The sequence below is a fragment of the Pelophylax lessonae genome, assembly GCF_965119305.1.
Source record: "Pelophylax lessonae genome assembly, chromosome: 7".
In the NCBI taxonomy this organism is placed as follows: Eukaryota; Metazoa; Chordata; class Amphibia; order Anura; family Ranidae; genus Pelophylax; species Pelophylax lessonae.
Genome location: NC_138774.1, coordinates 273,155,955 through 273,177,470, shown reverse-complemented (window position 1 = coordinate 273,177,470; position 21,516 = coordinate 273,155,955). Strand labels below are relative to the sequence as shown.

Below are 21,516 nucleotides of genomic sequence, written 5' to 3'. Positions count from 1 at the left end.
GCACACTTGTGGAATGGCGCAAAACTACAGTACTTAGAACCCCCAAACATTTTATATATATATATATATTTTTATTATCATACAGGATTTATATAGCGCCAACAGTTTATATATATATATATTTTTTTTTATTTTTTTTGAGAAGAGAACCTTTAGACTAATATGGCGTGTGTTGCAATTTTTTATGTCACATGGTATTTGCGCAGCGGTTTTTGGAAATTTTTTTGGAAAAAAAAAAACATTAGTGAATTTCAAAACAAAACAGTAAAGTTAGCCCAATTTTTTTGTATAATGTGAAAGATATTAAACCAAGTAAATAGATACCTAACGTCACGCTTTAAAATTGTGTCTGCTTAAATTTCTCCATAGCCCACGAATTAAATGACTTTACAGGTTACCAGTTTAGAGTGGCACAGGAGGTCTGGTGCTAGAATTATTGCTCTCACTCTGACGTTCACGAAAATACCTCACAGGTGTGGTGCGATCACCGTTTACATATGCGCTTGCATTTGTGCGTAAGCATGGTGGGACAGGGGTGCTTCAAATTTTTTTATTTAATACAAAAAAATCATTATTTATTATTTTTTTTTTTTTACAGTAGTACTAACTTTATTGCTATCACAAGGGATGAACAACATCCCTTGTGACAGCATGGGCCGTGACAGGTGAATGATGTCTCTCTGTACAGGGCAGTCATTGCCGCCGGCCGTGTCGCTCCCGGCCTCCACGATGGGACCGGAGAGCCTGGGAGAGACAGCAGCGGCAGGAGGGGCATTATCCCATTCTGCCACCCGCAGAAGTGATCGAGTGGCTAATTAGGTATTCCGATCACTTCTGCATTATACAGAATTGCTGGCTGAAAAGAATGATACCGGGATGATGCCTGTAGGTGTAGGCATCATCCCGGTATAACCACTGAAACCCAAGATGTACAGGTACGTCCTTGGGTGGGAAGTGGTTAGAAATCTTCATAGGCAATGCTTTAAAAAATTTCAAAGGTTACTGGTTTATAGTTAGTTAGAGGAGGTCTAGCACTAAAATTATTGCTCTCACCATAACATTTGTGGCGATACCTCACATGTGGTGCAAATGGCGTTTACATATGTGGGCGCGACCTTTGTATGTAGGGGACAGGAGCGCTTTAAAATTTATATATTTTGTTGTATATATTTTTATATGGTCCCTTAAGAGTCGGTTCACACTGGGGCGACACGACTCCTTACTACTTCGGGGGCGACTTGTGCATAACAATGCACCACGACTTCGGAGCGACTTGCAGGGACTTCACATAATGGAAGTCTATGCAATTCACTCCAAGGTCGCCCCGAAGTAGTACAGGACCCTTTTTCTAAGTCGGAGCGATTTGTGTCGCTCCGATTAGAACAGGTCCTGTAGAGGTCAATGAACCGCGACTTGTCAGGCTGACAAGTCGCGGCAATGTGAACCGGCTCTTAATTTTTTGTTTTGATCACTTTTATTCCTATTACAAGAAAAGTAAACATCCCTTGTAATAGAAATAAGGCATGACAAGTTCTCTGTATAGAGACAGCTGGAGTCAATAAGACCCTGGATATGATGTCACTTCCAGTCTAAGGCGGAAGTAATCACGTTTTTAGGGGTTTTTTTTGTTTTTTTTTAACGCAAAAGATAAAAAAAATAATAATTTTGCGGAAGGAGAGATATGGCGTCTTTTTGACCCCAGATCTCTCCATAAAGAGGACCTGTCATTCTTATTACAAGGGATGTTTACACTCCTTGTAATAGGAATAAAAGTGATCAAAAAATTAAAGGGACAGTGTAAAAACGTGACCAGCCGCCTCAACTGACGTCAACGGGATTTTTGGCCTCTCCAGCTGCAGCTGTCAGATGGAGAGAGGCGGCCGGTCACGTGAGTGCTACTCTGAAATCAGGTATAGACGGCATTTGTTTTATAAAACGCACACACGGGCACACAGAGTTAGGAAACAGAAAAGATTATATAAAAAGTATATAGTGGCTGAACAACCAGGACCTTGCTAATACTCAAATCTTGGAATGACTTTATAACAGGGATCCTCAAACTACGGCCCTCCAGCTGTTGCGGAACCACACATCCAATGAGGCATTGTAAAACAATGACAGTCACAAACATGACTAGGCATGATGGGAAATGTAGTTCCTGAACAACTGGAGGACCACAGTTTGAAGACCCCTGCTTTATAACATAAGTGATTAACAAGTCCTTACCCAATTCTGTCTATTAGGGGATCGAGGCTTTGTTCAACCAAGTGGCGATTTTGCTGCCGACGTCCAAAGCCTTGCTCCGTGAAGAGTTTAGTAAGTAACAGAAGATTGGCAGGAGGAATTGCAAAATAGGCATAGTACAAGAAAATAATCTCCAGCAACATGGCCTGCTCCCGGAGACACTGCATGAACCAGCGGGACACCTGGCGTTCAGTCTGTACACAACACACATGGGAAAAGAGCAGAAATAAATAAGCAATGTAGGATTGATGGAGGAATTGCTGGTAATAAGCCTAAACTATAATATGAAAATGTCAACTTAATACAGCATAAAAAAATAAAACGGATACATACCATGAGGTTCCCATGAGTTTCCCATGTAGGTGCATCTTCTTTGCTGAGCTCCTCAAATTTTTTTATATATTTTCCAATTAGATCCCTCTCTTCCAGCATATCCATGCACTCATTAAACTCTTTCTACAGGGTGAAATGATTTAAAAAAAGAAATCCAACAGGTATTCGTATGATGTAAGAATATAATATACAGTCAATGTTATGTATTTTTCCTCATTTTACACAAGATGTAGAATACAAATCAATTTGAGCCAAATTTGTGCTGTAAAATACATGGCCCATTGGCTTGGAAAGTAAATCGACTGACAAGCAGCCTTCCTATGTAATATTATAGTACACCCACGCAAATAGTGAACAAAATATGTTTGTATTTAAAAAAAAAAAAAAACATTTCTAAAAACAAACTAAACAAAAATCAGTTGTCAGACAGACATAATGTCCCAGTCCAATAAATCAAGTCCTGTACTAAGGAAGACCTCAGGATGTCTGCATTCAGATGATCAAACACGTAAGCGGGGCTTTCAGTGACGTCACCTCCGCTTCCATGGAATGCATGCTGAAGAGCATAGCGGTGGTTTCATTTTCAAGCTTAAGCTTTGTAATGCTAAGTAAGTGCACTACTATTTTATATTTGGATTTAAATATATTACACCATAAGGGACTTTCCTATTTTTCTCTTGATGGTTCTGCTGTATAATTCCTGCTGCTACTAAGAATACTAAAGGGACAGAGGAGCTTTTAGACCACATTGGCGGCCAACGCATGGACCTTAAAAAGGAACAGCGGAGCATTGACCACATTGGCGGGGGACCTAACGCATGGCACATTGGCTGAGAAAGTCTAGTTTTATTTCTTTTTTTTTTTAAATAAGTCAACAACGTCTGGTGAGTGCGGTGTGTGAAGGAAGGGCACTGAGGAGTGAAGACACATGTGTTTTCCTTTTTGTTTGATTAGAGCACGCGTGATTTTTTTTTTTTACACACACAGCACACCTTGGACTGATTTATTGTAATAATGTAGCATTTTAGGTGGCTATTAATGCACATTGGTACACAGTTAATATCGGCACAGTCTAAATGCTAGGACTTACTAGGACCAACATCTAGTCAAACATTTCATTTGGATATTCCACCATACCATTTCTGGATAGTTGGGTACAAATGGATGGCTAAAATACAGTCTGGGTGATGGGATTTCCCACCCCACATGACCATGAGGGTGGTCTGACTGCAGAGAAGTAGTAGTGTTCTCCCAACTTAGGCCACGGGTACCAACAGACATCATGGCTCACATTGTCAGTTACTTGGCAAACCTGAGCGTGGGTGGCACTAAAGTCCCCATTAGCTTTTGGTGTCCGGGGGTCTGTGTCGGGGCCTCGTTCTAAGGTACGTTTTTCATAATGAGCTAGTATGCGATGCATACTAGCTCATTATGCCTTTGTCTTGCAGGGTTTTTTTTTTTTTTTCCTTTGAGTATACTACCGCATTAAGTGTAGGATAAGGCAATATGAGAATATGAGACTCCTATTAGTGGAAATAGGGTTGTGTTTCTTCAGTTGACCCTCCAGGTCTAGAAACCAAGGGGAGCCGTAGGAAGGGGATAACACAAATGCTGGTAGATAAGTGCTTGTAATAGTTATAAGGAAAAGTAAAATTGTAAGCCTAGCTAAGGACAATCTTAGACCTGAAAAAGATCCTCAAATTGCGCTTCTTATGTCTAGCACACACAGGCCGAATGTCAGGAGATATTGGCCAGCTCAATAAAATCCGGCCGACATTCAGCCCATGTGTATGTCAGCCAGTCCGACAGAAGCCAGCCATTTGGCTTGCTCCTGTCGGATGAGCATGCTGGAAAACCAACAGCCGACCGACTCCCGTTGGCTGCGAGCACTGAGTGTTCTTAGGGGGGCCTGTCAGAACACAACAGCTCAGCAGGGAAGATTGCTGTACTAACATCGGACTGTAAGTGTAGCAGCTCTGACTAGAGCGGTCACGGTTTTTTTTTGGGTTGAACAAAAAAAAAAAAAAACTATTAAGTGTGTACCAGGCTTAAGACACCATCCAGAAATAGAACAGCCAGCGTCCTAGGCATTGGTGACGCCAACAGGAGAGCACTAACTCTTCTGCTCTGCTTAATATATGCAAGCCATACACTACCATCAGTTAGGCTGTGTCCCTTGGGAACAATTGAAAAATAAGTGCAAGTATCACAGCATTCTGTAAAACCTTACTTTCAAGAAGCAATGTAACACTCTGGTGCTGAACATAAAGCAGACAAAAAGGACATAATAATGGCACATAATGTTGGTACAAATTCATACATGGGAAAAATATGTGTACACGATAGACATAAAATACGGTTAACATGCTTTTTACCTTATAAGGGTGTTTTTCATCCTGAAAATAAGTCAGCAAATGTAGGACACATCGCAGCATACACATCCTGTCTTCATAGTAATATTCCGCCAACTAAATTGTGAAAGCATATTCAAAATTAAAAAGAGCTATAATCACCCAACCCAAAGCACACATTTTAAAAAAAGGTAGCCTTTAAAGTATTTCCAAGGCCAAAACATTTTTCCACAATTTTTGTTATTATAGGGAAGTGTTAAAACCCCACGCTGCGGATCAAAGCCTGTCCGTCGCCTGTTGGGGGCCGGGTCTCATGGCCGGGGGTGGGCGGCAGACGAGCTCAACCTGCACTGCCGCACTCCCACCACCAGAGTGCATTCCTTCCCTTCTACATGTAGCACTGCCCCCTAGAGGACTGCTGAGAATTACACCTTCTGGATTCCCCTGCGTTACCCTTAGCACCGGACAGCAGATAACAGCATTAAATGTTCTTGGCTCCGTCAATAATCAATACAGAGGATGTTGGCTTTTGTGGTTTTATTGAGAACTTGGATAGGAGAAGGGATGAGTGGGATACTCCAACTATTACCTATTCACAATCTGAGGGACAGCTTACTGTAGAATGCAGCAAGGCCGCTGCTTCACTTTGCCACTAAATGAAGGTACTTTAAAATGTTCCTGTGTAAATATTCTCTTTAGAGTTCTGAAACTGGCACCCCCTTTTCTCTCAATGCCTGTGTGCTGACACCCGTCCACTGACCCTAGCTTCTGGAGTGGTCCCCTTCCTGGCAGACCCCCGGGCAAGTTCCTCTGTACTCACGGACACTGTTTTTTCAGAGTCACTGTTGCCTCCAAACTCCACTGGACCTCTGGGTTCAGCCACACCTTCAGGTTCACCAGGCCGACTACCTGTGACCATCTTTCACAGCTGCAGAAGGAGAGACAGCCATACCCTCCTTCTGGGACTTGGCTTTCCTCCCTAAGACCCCCTGCCACATGTGCCCTTGACTTTTATTGCCATCCCAGGATGCACCACTGTCTGTGCCAACCCACTGGGACAGCTACAAAAGCCTGTGTGTCACTGGCTGGGTTTCCTCCACTGTAAAACAGGCCTCCTTATTGGACACAGTGGGGACACTGCCTTAGACCAGATGAATCTCACATGGACACATGCAACAGGCAAAACTAACAATCAGGCTCCCCTGATAAGCAGACAGAGCAAACTATATTTTACCTGCCTAGCACCTATCTAAGAGGGTGCTATATACACTTTAAGCCGTTTGAAGAAAGAAAACCTCTGTAACTAAGCAAAAATGTGAGGCCACTGGTCATCCACAGAATACCAGGACTTTTGTCTTCCTTGAAAAAAACATTATTCTTGAGGGACACAAAGTCAGATCTTTGGGTTATACTGCCAGCATAAGGAGGACTGGACAATGGCAAACAAAAAAAAATTTTGCCATCCCAGGCTATAATACCTCCAACTAGCAGCATGTCACAGTTCAGTAGCAAAGCACCACTAAAAGCAGGGTAATAACAACAGGGGGTGGGACCGGTGTCCCTCTGCTGGCATAACTTTACACCAGGAGTACAAAAACCAGATTTTCTCTGCTCGCCAATTGGGGGATAAAGGAAGTCACTCACTTTCAGGACATCCATAAGCAGACAACTTAGGAATAAACAACATAGCAAACACAAAAAAAACCCCACAGAATTGTAAACTGCCTGAAGCTCATAGAGCTGCCTGAAGGTCCTTACACCCAAAGGGGATTATCAGAAGAGGCTACAATGTCCATCTGGAAAAACTATAAAATATGTGAACTGAAGCCCTGAAGTGGCAGCCTTGCAAATCTGAGAAACAGAGACCTGATGGAAAAATGCCCAAGGAGCATTAACAGGCGTTTTGAAGTAAACATTGACTAGAAAAGGAAGAACAGGATCCTTCAAGTCACAGACTTGCACAATGGTCTTTTTAAGCCAATGAGATACGGTGGAACTAGAAGCCTGGGCACATCCAGAATGACAAAATGAAAATCAGCCTTGCAGAATTAAAGTGCGGGCAAGGAAATACATTAATGGCAGGAATACACGATAAGAAAATCGTACGAAAATTTCCGTTCAGGGAACGAACGGTTGATTTTCTTCTCATTAATGCCCAGCAATCAATACCCGCTATCGATATTGTGAACCAAAAGAACCGGTTGAAAAAATTGATAAATTCTGTCGTATCGTTTGCGAACGAACGATATTCTATTCGTTGGTGTGAAGGTCGTCAGTATAAAATCTATAGAACATCATCACGCATGACCGGAAATAGTTGGCGACCCGGAAGCAGTGTTCAAGTTTAAGAATTTTCGTAAACACGAAAGAAAAACTCCAAACAAGGCAAAATAAATCTCAGCAAAAATATATAATGGAATATAAAATAAAATATTAAATAAAGATTTAACAAGTCTTGTATTAATTTAATGTATTATCTATTGAAATGTGTCACAGTATAAACGATTACAATGTTTGTAAAGGACTATTTTTAAATAAAGCAGTATTTAACACTTTCTGATATATATTAAAATTGGCAATAAAAAAAAATTAAAAAAATCAAAAAAGGTTCATTTTCATTTGGTTCATTATTACATATGTAATCGATTGCTCTTTAAACAATTTTTTTTTGATTGTTTAATGTTGGCGACGTTTTGACCAACGAACACTGTTTCGTTGGTCGGTGGTCGAACGATCGGGCGATATTCGAACCGTGTATTCCTGCCATAACACAGCCCAAACCACATCCAAAGAATGGAGAGAAATCTACCTCTCGTGAACTGGCGCTAGATACAAACTAACAACAATGTCCTGACTAGGGCTCTTTCACACGGCCGCTCCGATTTCTTCTTCCGCTGCGGCAATTTTTTTTTTCACGGACACGGATGACACTTGTGTCATCCGCTCCGTATGTCTGCATATCATCCAATCCGTTTGCGGATGATATACGGACATAATGCATGTCTATGGGGATTGCCGATGTCAGCGGATGACACCGCTGACATCCGATTTTGCATCCGTTCCGTTTTTTTAATGGAAGAAAAATAGGGTTCTGTTCCGTTCCAAAAAACGGAACAGAACTGAAAGGACGCAAATTGGATGTCAGCGGATGTTCATCCGCTGGCATCCGCAACCCCACTGACATGCATTATGTCCGTATATCACCCACAAATGGATGGGGTGATATACGGACATACGGAACGCCCGTGTGAAAGAGCCCTTAGACAAAATGTAGAGATCACCTTGGAAAGTAAAAAGGTCAAGGCCTCAAGAAAACCTTTTTCTTAAGCAGGACCAAAAAGGATTCCTTGAAGGATAAAGCTGTCAGTTCGTCTAGCTGATTTCAAATATTATAGATCTGCTCTCCTCCTTCCTAAACGTACCACAGGATATAAATATATGATAAAAGAGGTTAAAAGCACTATAAAATTCCACATCAATATTTCCCCATAAAATTTTGTAAAGTGGCAAATATATAATCTATAAAATAAAAAAATATTCTAATAATTCATAAAGAGCCATATATGAAATAAAGTGCATATAAAATTACAGTATCATTGTTATGTCTGTGATATCAGTATAAATTAGGGCAAATTGCAAGGTCCATACTTCAAAACACAAAAACAGTGCTATATCCTATTGATTTCAATATTCATCACTCCAACCAGTGCTTCGGAAAAAAAAAAAAAAAAAAAACTAGATGAGGATGCCTCCAGAGACATACAGTACTCAACCCCTTAGAAGGGTTAACTCATAAAGCCCAATCGACCACCTAAATTAATAAGTAGGTCAAGAAAGCTTAATGGTATTCCAGCCATAAATGACAATGTACACTCCCACTTTCTTTACAGTTTTTGATCTCACCAGCTCCAGTGATGTGGAAAAGTGATATAATAGAAGGGGGAGCATAACACTTAACCGTACTTTATATAAAATTAAAAAAAAAAAAAAACACCCAAAAGCAAGTCCTTACCCAACACTACGAAATAATCGATCAAACAAGAAAAGGTCTCTGCATGCCACACTTGCAGTCCTAGGTGTGCATGCATACCGATACGTGACGTCACTATGCTTTGGCCCCTCCCAAAGCATTTTCTCAATCAACTTCCTCAAAAGATTATATAAGGAGGGATTATTTTTATGTAAGCCAAGGTGGGTTTTTACTGTAACCTCTTAGCACTCATATAGCTGAAATGATAGCAACCAGGAGAACTAGATTTCGAGTCAAAGCAGAGAGAAAGATCTCTGATAGGTTTACAAGGAGGCTTCCAAAGCACCAAAAGGATCAAATTCAAATCTTGTGGATTTGATTTTGAAGAACCACATGAGACCTTGTTTATTAAAGAGGAAGTAAAGCCTTCTTCTTTAGTTGTACCTACAGGTAAGCCTATAAAAAAAAAAAAAATCGGATTTTTGTAAGATCTTACCGTAAAATCCTTTTCTCTTAGCTCATTGACAGACGTAGTCTTCTTGATTCACAAGAACTGGGTTATGTTGTCTCTGCAGGAGCAGGACTAGGCAGAAAGAAAAAAACGTTCTGGCTCCACCTTAGGGGCAGTCCCTGAGGGTATATCCTCCCTCTCTCTGCTACAAGGCATCAGTTCTGTCACAAAGCAGCAACAGAGAATTTAACCCAACCCAACGATAGAGGGGCGGGTACTACGTCTGTCAATGAGCTAAGAGAAAAGGATTTTACGGTAAGATCTTACAAAAATCTGATTTTCTCTGTCGCTCATTGACAGACGTAGTCTTCTTGATTCACAAGAACTGGGACATCCAGAAGCAGTGCCACAAATGAGGGGTGGGATTGACCGAAATCAAAATCCAATCTAGAAGGCCCAACCGGTGCCAAACTAGAAGTTTTAAAGGCTCATTATAAACAAAGAATGAGACTCAAATGAAAATTTCCAACGGAAAAAAAAAAAACCCTCGAGGCAGACCACTGGTCTCCTCAAATGGCGGCCTGCAAAACCTTGCGGCCAAACGAGGCATCAGACGATGCCATTACATCAACTTTATAATGTTTTGTAAAGGTATGCACCGACGACCAGGTAGCCGCCTTGCACACCTGGACCACTGACGCCTGATGGCGAAAGGCCCATGACGCACTAAGTGCCCGAGTGGAGTGCGCCTTAACAGGGAACGGGGGCTCCCGAACCCTTAATAGAATAAGCCTGTACCACCGTCTGTCTGATCCATTTGGAAATAGTCGCGGCAGATGCAGGCAACCCCTTTTTGGGTCCATCCGGGATCACAAAAAGTGAATCCGTCTTGCGAAACGAGTCTGTCGTTTTCAAGTATACCCTGATCGCCCGGACCACATCCAGGGAGTGTAAAGCAAACTCCCGAGGATGACTGGGCTTAGGACACAGGGAAGGTAATACAATTTCTTCATTCAGATGAAATTCTGAAACCACTTTTGGTAGGAAGGATGGATTCGGACGAAGAACCACCTTATCTCTATGAACCACCAGATATGGGGAACGACAAGATAAAGCGGCCAGTTCTGACACCCTGCGTGCAGAAGTGATAGCCACCAAGAAGGCCACCTTCTGGGACAACGTAGGTAGAGGAATCTCCCTAATATCTTCAAAGGGAGGTTTCTGAAGAACCGACAATACTAAATTAAGATCCCAGGGTGGTAACGGCGCGCGCACTGGCGGAGCCAGATGTCGCACCCCCTGGATGAAATTCCGCACCAAGGAATGAGTAGCCAAAGGCTTCTGAAAGAAGATAGCTAATGCTGAGACCTGACCCTTGATAGTGCTCAAGGCCAGTTTCTGCTCAACCCCTTGTTGAAGAAAAGCTAATATTCGACTAACCGAATAAGAACGTGGGTGGAACCCCAGAGGTTCACACCATGCAATGTAGGACTTCCATGTACGATGATAAATCTTTCTGGAAGTCGCTTTCCTTGCTTTAACTAGAGTAGGAATAACTGAAGCTGACAATCCCTTGTCCTTCAGCACCTGGGTCTCAATAGCCAGGCCGTTAAAGCCAGCGATCATAAAGCAGGATGGAAGATCGGTCCCTGAGACAGTAGGTCCTCCCTGAGAGGAAGTCTCCACGGGACGTCCGCCACCAGTCTGACCACGTCGGCGTACCAAGCTCGGCGAGGCCAGTCCGGAGCTACCAGGATTACTGGAATTCCTTCCTCCTCTATCCTGCGAAGAAGTCTTGGCAGTAACCCGAGAGGAGGGAAGGCATACATTAGCTGGTATTGCCCCCACGGTGCGATCAGTGCGTCTTCGGTCTCTGCTAGAGGATCGCGGGAGTGAGCCACGAATCTCTGTACTTTCCTGTTGAATCGTGATGCCAACAGATCCACATCCGGGGTGCCCCACCGTAGGCACAACTGGTGGAAAACTTCTGGATGGAGGGACCATTCCCCCTGATCCAGAGTCTGACGGCTGAGATAATCTGCCTGCCAATTCTCCACCCCCGGAATGAACACCGCAGAGATAGCTGGAACAAATCGTTCCGCCCAGCGAAGAATGCAAGCCACTTCTTTGGCCGCTCGGACACTCTTGGTGCCCCCCTGGTGATTGACATAAGCCACGGCCGTAGCGTTGTCCGACTGGATCCGAACCGGGCTGCCCTGGAGCTGCACGGTCCAGTGAATCAGACAAAGTCTGATCGCTCTCAGTTCCAATACATTTATCGGCAACCTGGATTCTTCCAGGGACCAAAGTCCCTGGACAGATAACTGACCGAGAATTCCTCCCCATCCGGATAGACTGGCATCCGTGGTCACTATCGTCCAATATATTGGCAGAAATGACTTTCCCTGGCTGAGCATCGGAGACCGAAGCCACCAGACCAGAGACTCTCTGGTCTGTTTGCTCAATCGGATCCGATTGTCCAGGGATTCCGGATTCCGATTCCATCTGAGAAGAATCTCTTGCTGAAGAATTCGGGTATGGGACTGGGCAAATGGGACTGCTTCGAAGGAAGCCACCATCAACCCCAGAACCCTCATGCAAGTTCGAAGAGAAGACCAGCTGTTGGATAGTAACAACTGGACTGCTGATTGAATCTTCCGGAGTTTCCCTACCGGAAGGAAAACTCTTGACCTGACTGTGTCTAGAATTAGACCCAGATATTCGAGCCTCTGGGTGGGAACCAGAAATGACTTTTGCTGGTTCACCAGCCACCCGAATTCCTGTAAAGAAATTATAGTAATTTCTATGTTTTGTAGCAGGGTCTGAGGAGACTCTGCATGAAGCAGGAGATCGTCTAGGTAACCTAGAATCGATATGCCTCTTTGGCGCAGTAGTGCCAACATTGGGGCCAACACCTTCGTGAAGACCCGAGGAGCCGTGGCGAGACCGAAAGGTAACGCCACAAACTGATAGTGGTTCTCTTCTACGGAAAAGCGTAGAAACCGCTGATGTCCTGCGAAAATGGGAATGTGAAGATAGGCGTCCTAGATGTCTATGGACGCTAGGACATCCCCTGGATGCAGGAAGGCTGCTACTGTGCGAATGGATTCCATCTTGAATTTCCTTATGTTGAGAAAGGAATTGAGTGCCCTTAAGTCCAGAATTGGACGCACTTTGCCCTCTTTCCTGGGTATTGTAAATAGGTTTGAATAAAACCCTTGAAAACGTTCTGTCCAAGGAACGTGGACTACCACTCCTTGTTGTAGTATATCCGTGACTGCTCTCCGCAGATCTTCTAAACGATCCGGGGATAGTCCGATATTGGAAGGGAAGAATCGCGCCGGTGGGAGAGATCGAAACTCGATCTTGTACCCTGACCTTATGACTTTGCAAACCCACTTGTCCGGGATTCTGGAAAGCCATGGATCCGGGAACCGGCGAAGACGTCCCCCCACCCCAATTATGGGTGGGGGCGCACCTTCAGGCTTTGGACGATTTATCTTCAGGTCTGGAGGGGGCGGGCTTTTGCTTGCCCGACCAACGTCCCCTGAAGCCTCCTGAAGGAGCTTTGGAGGACTTCATTTTTTCACCCGCGGGACGAAAAAACTTTTTGTGAGCAGAGAAAGAAGGCCCTCGTCTTTGACGAGTTCCTTTACCCTTAACATTTTGCGGTAAAAAGGTGCTCTTTCCACCCGTGAGATCCTTAATGATCTCATCTAAGTTGGCTCCAAATAGACGCTCTCCTAAAAAGGGGATATTAGTCAATGCTTTTTTGGAACCTTGGTCGGCTAACCAACCTTTTAGCCACAGTGTACGCCTGAGAACCACTGCTGAAACTGATGCTCGCGCCAATAATGGAGTGGCGTCCAACGCCGCATCACACACAAACTGTAACCCCTGTATCATTTGTTCCAACAAATCTGATACCGCCTGAGGGACCTCTTCTAAGTCCCGGCGTAACCACTTGGTCCATTCAGTTACAGTCTGCGAAACCAGACCAATAGCAATTATTGGTCTGAAAGCTGATCCAATCAAGGAAAACATGGTGCGAGACATAGCTTCTATCTTGCGATCCACTGGATCTTTAAAAGACGGAGCGTCTTCTAGAGGAATAACCGTGGCTTTATTCAATCTAGCAATTGGTGAATCCACCACAGGTGGTTCTGTCCATTTCTTAATGAGGGTTTCCTCAAACGGATAACGCCTGTTAATGCGTTTAGAAATAGCAGAGGTGCGTTTTGGCAGACTCCATTCTTCTTTGATTGGATTGCCAAAACATTTGGGCAATGGAAAAACCTTCGTCACTTTGATGCGTTTTTTAGTCCCAAAAGGGATTTCAGTTTCAGCTATTTCCGACGGAATACCCTGTAATCTTAAGGTTTCTTGAACAGATACAATGAGTGCGTTTACCAACGCTTCCTCTCGGGCTATGGCTGATGCCGAAACATCCTCCTCACTGTCTGAAGAGACAGTACCCGAGACACGAATCCCAGATGAAGTACCTGCAACTGCAGAAATAGGCTCAGATTCTGAATCCGAAGTTTCAGATAATAAGGGGTTAGGCGGGGGTCGCTTTCTTGCGCCCTGTCCCTGACAAGCCACTTCCACCCGGGACACAAAAGTTTCCATAATAGCTGACAATGATTCAACCATCAGTGGGGTGCTGGAGGATCCTGCAGACACCTCGAGGGGATCCGGTGGAGATACATGAGTGGCAGGGTCCATGTTAATTCAGGACACCTCTGCCAGAAAAAACAAAAAACTTTTTTTTTTTTTTTTTTAAATAAAAAAATACCTCTTTTTTTTTTTTTTTTTATGTGTCTCCCCCTAGCGCAATAGCGCCCCTCAGAGTACCTGCTTCTCGATCCCCACAGAGAGAGAGAGGGACCCCCAAGGCTCACCACCCGATGCAGAGAAGTTTCCAACCAACTGCAGTCAGTGTCTGTCTTTTACAGACTGGAAAGAGCTGTGTTCGTTTTCCCGGGTAGAAGGACGTGGCTCCGCCCCCTGTGTACGCCTTCCGGCGTTCCCAGCTCTCCACGATGTAGCTGGGCTCATCAAACATGGCCGCCCCCATACGGGAGACAATAGACTCCAAAAACATGGCGGCCGGCGTGACTTGAGGACATTCATGCACCCGGTCTACAGCCAAATGGCGGCGGACTGCCGAAATCGTTTTTCCCAGCACATCCACCTGCATCTCTGCTAAGTGGCGGTTTATCGATCTGCAGGAGGTACACTACAATTAAAGGTAGGATTATACCTCCTATGTCTGCTGTAATACTACAGTCTGCTGGGTAGAGTGTTAGCTCTCAAACCAAGTCCACTTCCCACCAAACACATACTGTATTTACAAGGGGGACTTTTAGTGTCAGATATATACTGACCATGTATGGAGGGGCCCAAAATTCATACTGCCTCATAACGAGGAAAAAAAGGGAACGTTTACTCACCATACCGAACCGACAGGCACCCTCTCTTCACAATACCCTCTCCACCGGGGTGGGGGGTTGTGGACCACTCCGGACGCCTCGACTCTCTGGTTCCTGGCGTCCAAGCGAGACTTTTAACTCGCAAGGTCAGTCCCTCCAATGGGACTCCGTCGCGGCCGACCCAGCGCGGAGCTCTGGTCTGCACGCGCTCGTAGGCAGAAACCAGGGTGACCACTGGATCTCAACATCCAGCCCGTCGCCCGGCCCCGCATACTTACTTGAATGTGTCGCGGCCGACCAAGCGCAATGCAATGGTCTGCGCGCGCTCGTAGGCCGGCTGGGGTGACCACTAGTGTCGCCCAGTCCGGCGTATTTGCTTGAAGATCTCACAGGAAAAAAACACTGGAGAAAACTACCTAAAAAATATTTTTTCTAAAAAAAAAATCTTGCCAGGACCAAAAAGATCCCAGCAAGGAACTTAGGTCCTTACTCCTGACTAGACAGAAAAAAACTGATGCCTTGTAGCAGAGAGAGGGAGGATAAGGTGGAGCCAGAACGTTTTTCCTTTCTGCCTAGTCCTGCTCCTGCGGAGACAACATAACCCAGTTCTTGTGAATCAAGAAGACTACGTCTGTCAATGAGCGACAGAGAAAAAAGGCTTACCTGTAGGCACTGTGAATATCTCCTAAACTTACACAGTTTAGGAGATATTACAAGTGCATGCATGCAATGACGTCATTGGCGCATGCTCTCTGAAGGTCCGACTTACCGTGCCGGGACCTTCAGAGCCCATGCCGCAAATCTGGAAGAAACAACGGGGAAGATGTCAGCCATCTGAGCAGTATGCGGGTGCTGCTGCGACAGCTTCGTTCTAAGGAAGCATTTCATAATGAGCTAGTATGCGATGCATACTAGCTCATTATGCCTTTTTTTTTTCTCCACAAGGTTTACAACCTCTTTAAAGTCTTGGTCAGTGTGAGAAGCCAACAGCAGCATGGAAAGAGCAGAAATCTGGTTCTTATAGTAACAAGGGCCAAGCGGTGGTCCAGACCCAAATCAAGCTAAAAAGTATCTGTCCTACAGAGAAACCTCTTTCGTGAACCCTTCTAGATTAATTCAAGCAAAGTAGGTCCACCACATCCGATGACAGACATTCCAGGAATTGGACTATCAAGACTTTAGTATCGTAGGGATCAAACTATGCAACTGAGAAGCAGGGTAAGGGGTCTTTCCTTGGGACAAAAAATTACGATAGTTTGGCAGAGCCCATGGTGCATTTGTTTTACCCGGTAAGCATAACAATGACAAGATCAACTTGTCCCATGAAGAACGTCACTTTGGCAATCCTGTGAATGGACACGGGCCAACAAAACTGCATTGAAAAATACTCAAGCCTCTCATTCAGAAGTGGGATGGGTCCTGAACAGAAGTATGTGACTCAGACAGGAAAATTTGAGGTTTCTTAGGAAAGGAATACCCTGGACTAGGAAGTGTCCAAGACCAGCTCCAGATATTCCAAGCAAAGAGTTGGTATTAGCAGTGACTTTTGTCATGTGAAAAGTCAGAGACACTTTATCCTCCAGAGTTCTTGCCAACTATTCCCTCAAGAGAAGATCATTCAGATAGTCCACACTCAGGATAACACAAGAGCGAAATCGAGTCATCATTGATGAACATCTGAGGTACAGAGGAGTGGCCAAATGAAAGGGCAACACACTGTGCATACACTGATGTGCTGGAAAGAGGAGTATGTGTAAGTAAGCATCCTTTATGTCCACTGAGGGCAGAAAGTCCCCAGGTCCCCCTTACGCAGAGAGGCAAAAATAGATTTCATTGACTCATTCGGGAATTCTGGGACATGAATGTAAGCATTTAAAGGCTCTAAGGCCCAGAATTGGTCAAATGCCCCGTTGGAGTTCTGGTACAGTAAACAGGTTGGAGTAAATTCCCTAAACATATTCCACAGCCAAAATTGGGGTGGCGACTATTTGGAACTTTTCCACTGCAAGAACCGGCTCGGCTCTGCTCAGCCTGGCTTGGCCTGGTTTGCTTTTCCACTGCTGGTACTGCAGGGTACGGTGATAGAGCGGTTCGGTACAGTACGGTATGGTTTGCTTTTCCACTAAAGTAGTACTAAAGTTAAGTGGGTGGGATAACAACGATTCTCTGACCAATCAGTGGCCAGTAGTGACTGCATACAAAGGATTGTGGGATATGGTACCGGGTATGGTACCTCTTGGAACCACAATCGAGGTGGTACTGTTTTTGAGAGCCGTACCGTTCGGTTCCATGTAGTGGAAAAGCGCTGCCGTACCGTACCGAACCATTCCTACACCGTACCAATGCGGTACCAGCAGTGGAAAAGCACAGAAGCAAGCCAAACCATTCGGTTCCATGCAGTGGAAAAGCGCCATATGAGTTCCAAAAGTCCAGAGGGCACACGATTGAGCCAGGTGCCAAGAAGTCACCAGATGACTGAAGACGAAAATGTGTGGAAGAGAAAAAGAACAAAACACTGGCTTGTAACCCTGGAAAATCAATTGGATGACCAAACCCAGATACTTGCATTCAGCAATATGGTTACACAAAGCGCTAAAAGGTTCATTATTTAAGAGGAGTGGAAAATGGCAAAACCTCTGATCTAAAAAGCCCCAAGTCTCATTTGCCCCTAGATAACTGCTGCAATATTTGTAATTTACGGGGAAACTTGAAAGCCATTATAATGAAAACTGTTTTTGCACTAAAATCATAAATCTTAAAACTTCAATTCATTATTTAAAAAAAAAGTAGATGGAAAAAAAAAAAAAAAAAGGCGACAGACCTTTAACATCAATGCTTGACTCTGCCTTTCATCTTGCGGCACCAGCTGGAAAACAGAGGCAAGAAATATAACACTTTTTTTTTATGTTAATTATATCACAGAGCTGGACAAGGTCTGACCTTTATAGAGTCCTGGGTTCCTCTGTAATCATCCTGGAGATAGCACTGCAGCAGCTGCACACTCTGCTCCTCATCCAGTCCCTGCATGAAAGTAATAACACAGATTATTACATTTTCAGCTAAAAACATAACTTCTTTACCCCTCCACCACGCCAGAGAGCTGACTCACCAGAAACTTGCTTAAACGTAATCCAAGTTCCTTTAATGCAGGAGCTACATTGCTGGCTTTCACCTTGTCTGCAGAGCTAGTGCTAGAAGTTTAAAGTCAAATGATTATTCCAAGGAAACTACCAAATGTAAAATAAGAAGCAACAGTGTTTAAATCCCATCTTCAGCCATATTTGTTTCTTATCCCTAATGGGGAAATCAGTTTAGAGCTACAAGTGTTTATGAGCATTTTTGAGGCAGAATTGCATATTATTGCAGCTTTTGTTAGGTGTTTTTTCATCTAGGTGTGGAGTGCTGCTGTTTGACCAGAAAACGTGCAACAAAAAGCTTGCAGAAAAAAGCTCATGTTGCGCGTTTCTATTGAAGTCTATAGGGACAAAAACACTCAATTCTGCCTCAAAAGTAGCTCATGTAGTTATTTTTTATTTGAGTGACAGCCATTTGCTACAAGCGACAGGATGCTCAGGCATGAACAAGGGCTATTGAAAACTATAGGTTTTTCCTTGTTGAGCGTTTGTGAGCTTCGAGCTACAAAACGCTCAAGTGTGAACGAGGCCTTAAACCTAAGAGCAGCTCTAACCCTTCTATACTATATTGTGACAATAGTGTGCCCTGGCACTGTGTGAAAAGGGTCTGATGTCGTCCAGGATTCTCATCCAGGCAGATTGAGGGGCCCCAAGGTGCTTTTCTCACATGGAGGAAACTGTGTGCTAGAAAAAAAACAGTGGGGGGGGGGGGGGGGCCCGCCCGTGCTACTGTGAGGGGCCTAACTGCCCACCCGTCTGCTCGTTCCACTGCGTGCGGGGGGGGGGGGGAGGGGTGTTGCTGCCGGCCGCTGAGGGAAGGCTGCGCTAAGCACTGCAATCTGGAGCTCGGCCTATCCTCTCCAGAGAGAGAGAGAAACAATGTTGGGAGGCGGAGGTGGACGCTGAAAGAGAAAGTCTGCTGACACCAATAGAGTGAAAGGGGGAGGAGCTCTCCCCTCTACGAGGAGTCCCCATGCCACACAGGCATCCCTGGAGGCACGTGAATACTAAGGGGAATCTACAAACTGGCCAAGTAAGTGACAAATTACCAGAGCAACTGATCCCATCACCTCCACCACCTCTGCCTCTGAATGATCACATCAATGATCTACAACAGAGGTGATGGGGGGGGATAGGATTGAGATCTGTGGTGGTGATAGGATCAGTAAGAAGCGGAGGTGGTGGAAGGGGAGGCACCACCACTGCCAGTAATCCCATCCCCCCCTCACCACCACCACCGCTGCCAATAATCCCACTCCCCACCACCACCACTGATCCCACCCCCCTCACCACCACTGCTGCCACTAATCCCATCCCCCTCACCACCACCCCCTTCACCACACCGCTGCCACTCATCCCAAACCACCACCGCTGCCACTCATCCCAAACCACCACAGCTGCCACAGAACCCATTCCACCACCACCGCTGCCCACTGATCCCACCACCGCTGATCCCATCCAACTACTACCCCCGCTGTCACTCATCCCATCCCACCACTGCTGCCACTCATCTCATCCCCCCTCCACTGCCACTCATCCCATCCCCCCACCACTGCCATTCATCCCCCATCCTATCTACCCCACCACCCCCACTGATCTCACCCCCCCCCCACCCCCAATCACCGCTGACACTCATCCCATACCAAACCCCCACCACTGATCCCATTCCATCCCTCCATCACTACTACCACCGCTGAGACCAATTCCAACCCCATGCCTCACCCCTGTACACCTGGATAGGAGGGGCGGCTGGGCAGCATATCGAGGAACCAATCCCCTCTGCACTGCAGGAAGAAAATGGAGGGGATAAGTTCCTCTATATCCTCTATATGCTGCCCCCGCCCACCCCTCCTTTCCAGGTTTACAGGGGTGACACCTGGGGCTGGGACACCCCGGGGTCCAGGTGGGCCCTGAAGATACTAGTTCCGCCTCTGCATCTCAGCATGCAGATGTGAACTATTCTCAACAAAAAGAAATCATATATATTTCATAAGAAAGCTTGTTTTTGCTTACCCCAATTACATTACATTTGCGTACCTGGGAGATTTGTAGAAAGCTAATCCTTGAAGAAATCGTCCTCCATATCGATCAAGCTCACCCTTGATCTGCATCTAGAAAATCAGTTACATTTGTCATATTACTAAACAGAATAGAACACTTTGTTACCAAATGAATGCTTTATGCAAAGAGAGGGGAAATGCCCTTTTCAGAGCTTCCAAACTACCAATTCTATCTAGAAAACGCTGCCACTACCCTTAAATTCAAAGTTTACCCATTTCACCCTCATCTGAGCACTCTATAGCCCATTGCAGCAATAATCTATGACAGCCTTTTTCAATCAGAGTGCTGAGTTCTTCAGGGGTGCCCTGGCAAAAGGTCTAAAGAAAACAGCCCCAAATGTCAAAAATTGTGTTCAAGCATTTGTTACACAGAGCTACAGGTTTTCATTGTGCAGCATTAAACCTTGGGCACCGCAAGGGCCAGCTGTTGGGGTCACAACAACTGATGTCATTGGTGGATAAGAAGGGCGTCGGGCACATGCACAGCATCCTTGTGTCCCCCCCATTAGCACTAAGGTAACACTGGCTTAGTGAGGGAGAGAAACCGAAGGAGAAGAGAAACGCTGGAGTACTAGTCAGTACCAGTGTGAAAAGGTGTACAGTATTTGCTTTGGAAGAATAGATCACCTCTAATGTTGGGTGCTGCGCTATATAAAACAATTAGTTCTGTTTTTTATATTTTAGATTGCAGTGCTTCAACATTGTGCATTGATTTAAAAGCTGCCTGGACAGAAAAAATATTGAGAAACGCTGATCTAAAGCGATCAATGCAAGTCTGCATTCACACCATGAGCAGAGCTATTTTCAGGGATTTCTGGGCATTTTTGAACACATACAGAGCATCCGGAAAATATTCACAGCGCTTCACTTTTTCCACATTTTGTTATGTTACAGCCTTATTCCAAATGGATTAAAATCATTATTTTCCTCAAACTTCTACAAACAATACCCCATAATGACAACATAAAATAAATCTTTGCAAATGTTATTAAAAAATCCCATGTACATACGTGTTCACATTCTTTGCCATAACACTCAAATTTGAGCTCAGGTTCATCCTGTTTCCATTAATCATCCTTGAGAGGTTTCTACAATTTGATTAGAGTCCACCTGTGGTAAATTCAGTTGATTGGGCATGATTTGGAAAGGCGCACACCTGTCCATATAAGGTCTCAGAGTTAACAGTGCATGTCAGAGCACAAATCAAGCCATGAAGTCCAAGGAATTGTCTGTAGACCTCCAAGACAGGATTGTATGGAGGCACAGATCTGGGGAAGGGTACAGAATAATATCTGCAGCATTGAAGGTCCCAATGAGCACAGTGGCCTCCATCATCCGTAAAATGAAAGAAGTTTGGAACCACCAGGACTCTTCCTAGAGCGGGCCGCCCGGCCAAATGGAGCGATCGGGGAGAAGGGCCTTAGACAGGGAGGTGACCAAGAACCTGATGGTCACTCAGAGAGCTCCTGCGTTTCTCTGTGGAGAAAGGAGTTGTTCATTTTGAAGGTTCTATCTCTGCAACACTCCACCATTCAGGCCTG

The 21,516-nt window shown here is 44.8% G+C and overlaps 1 protein-coding gene across 2 annotated transcripts in view; it reads right to left on the bottom strand.

Annotated features, from left to right (window-relative positions):
- The window catches only part of NUP188 (nucleoporin 188), a 152,020-nt gene that overhangs the window by 83,987 nt on the left and 46,517 nt on the right, over positions 1-21,516 (bottom strand). For both annotated transcript variants that reach the window (XM_082263034.1, XM_082263035.1), the window contains exons 3-9: positions 19,953-20,026; positions 17,891-17,972; positions 17,722-17,802; positions 17,603-17,647; positions 4,953-5,045; positions 2,578-2,700; positions 2,227-2,438 (exon numbers count right to left, since the gene is read on the bottom strand). In XM_082263034.1, coding sequence (XP_082119160.1) covers positions 2,227-2,438; positions 2,578-2,700; positions 4,953-5,045; positions 17,603-17,647; positions 17,722-17,802; positions 17,891-17,972; positions 19,953-20,026 — 710 coding nt within the window. The remainder of the gene's footprint in view (positions 1-2,226; positions 2,439-2,577; positions 2,701-4,952; positions 5,046-17,602; positions 17,648-17,721; positions 17,803-17,890; positions 17,973-19,952; positions 20,027-21,516) is intronic.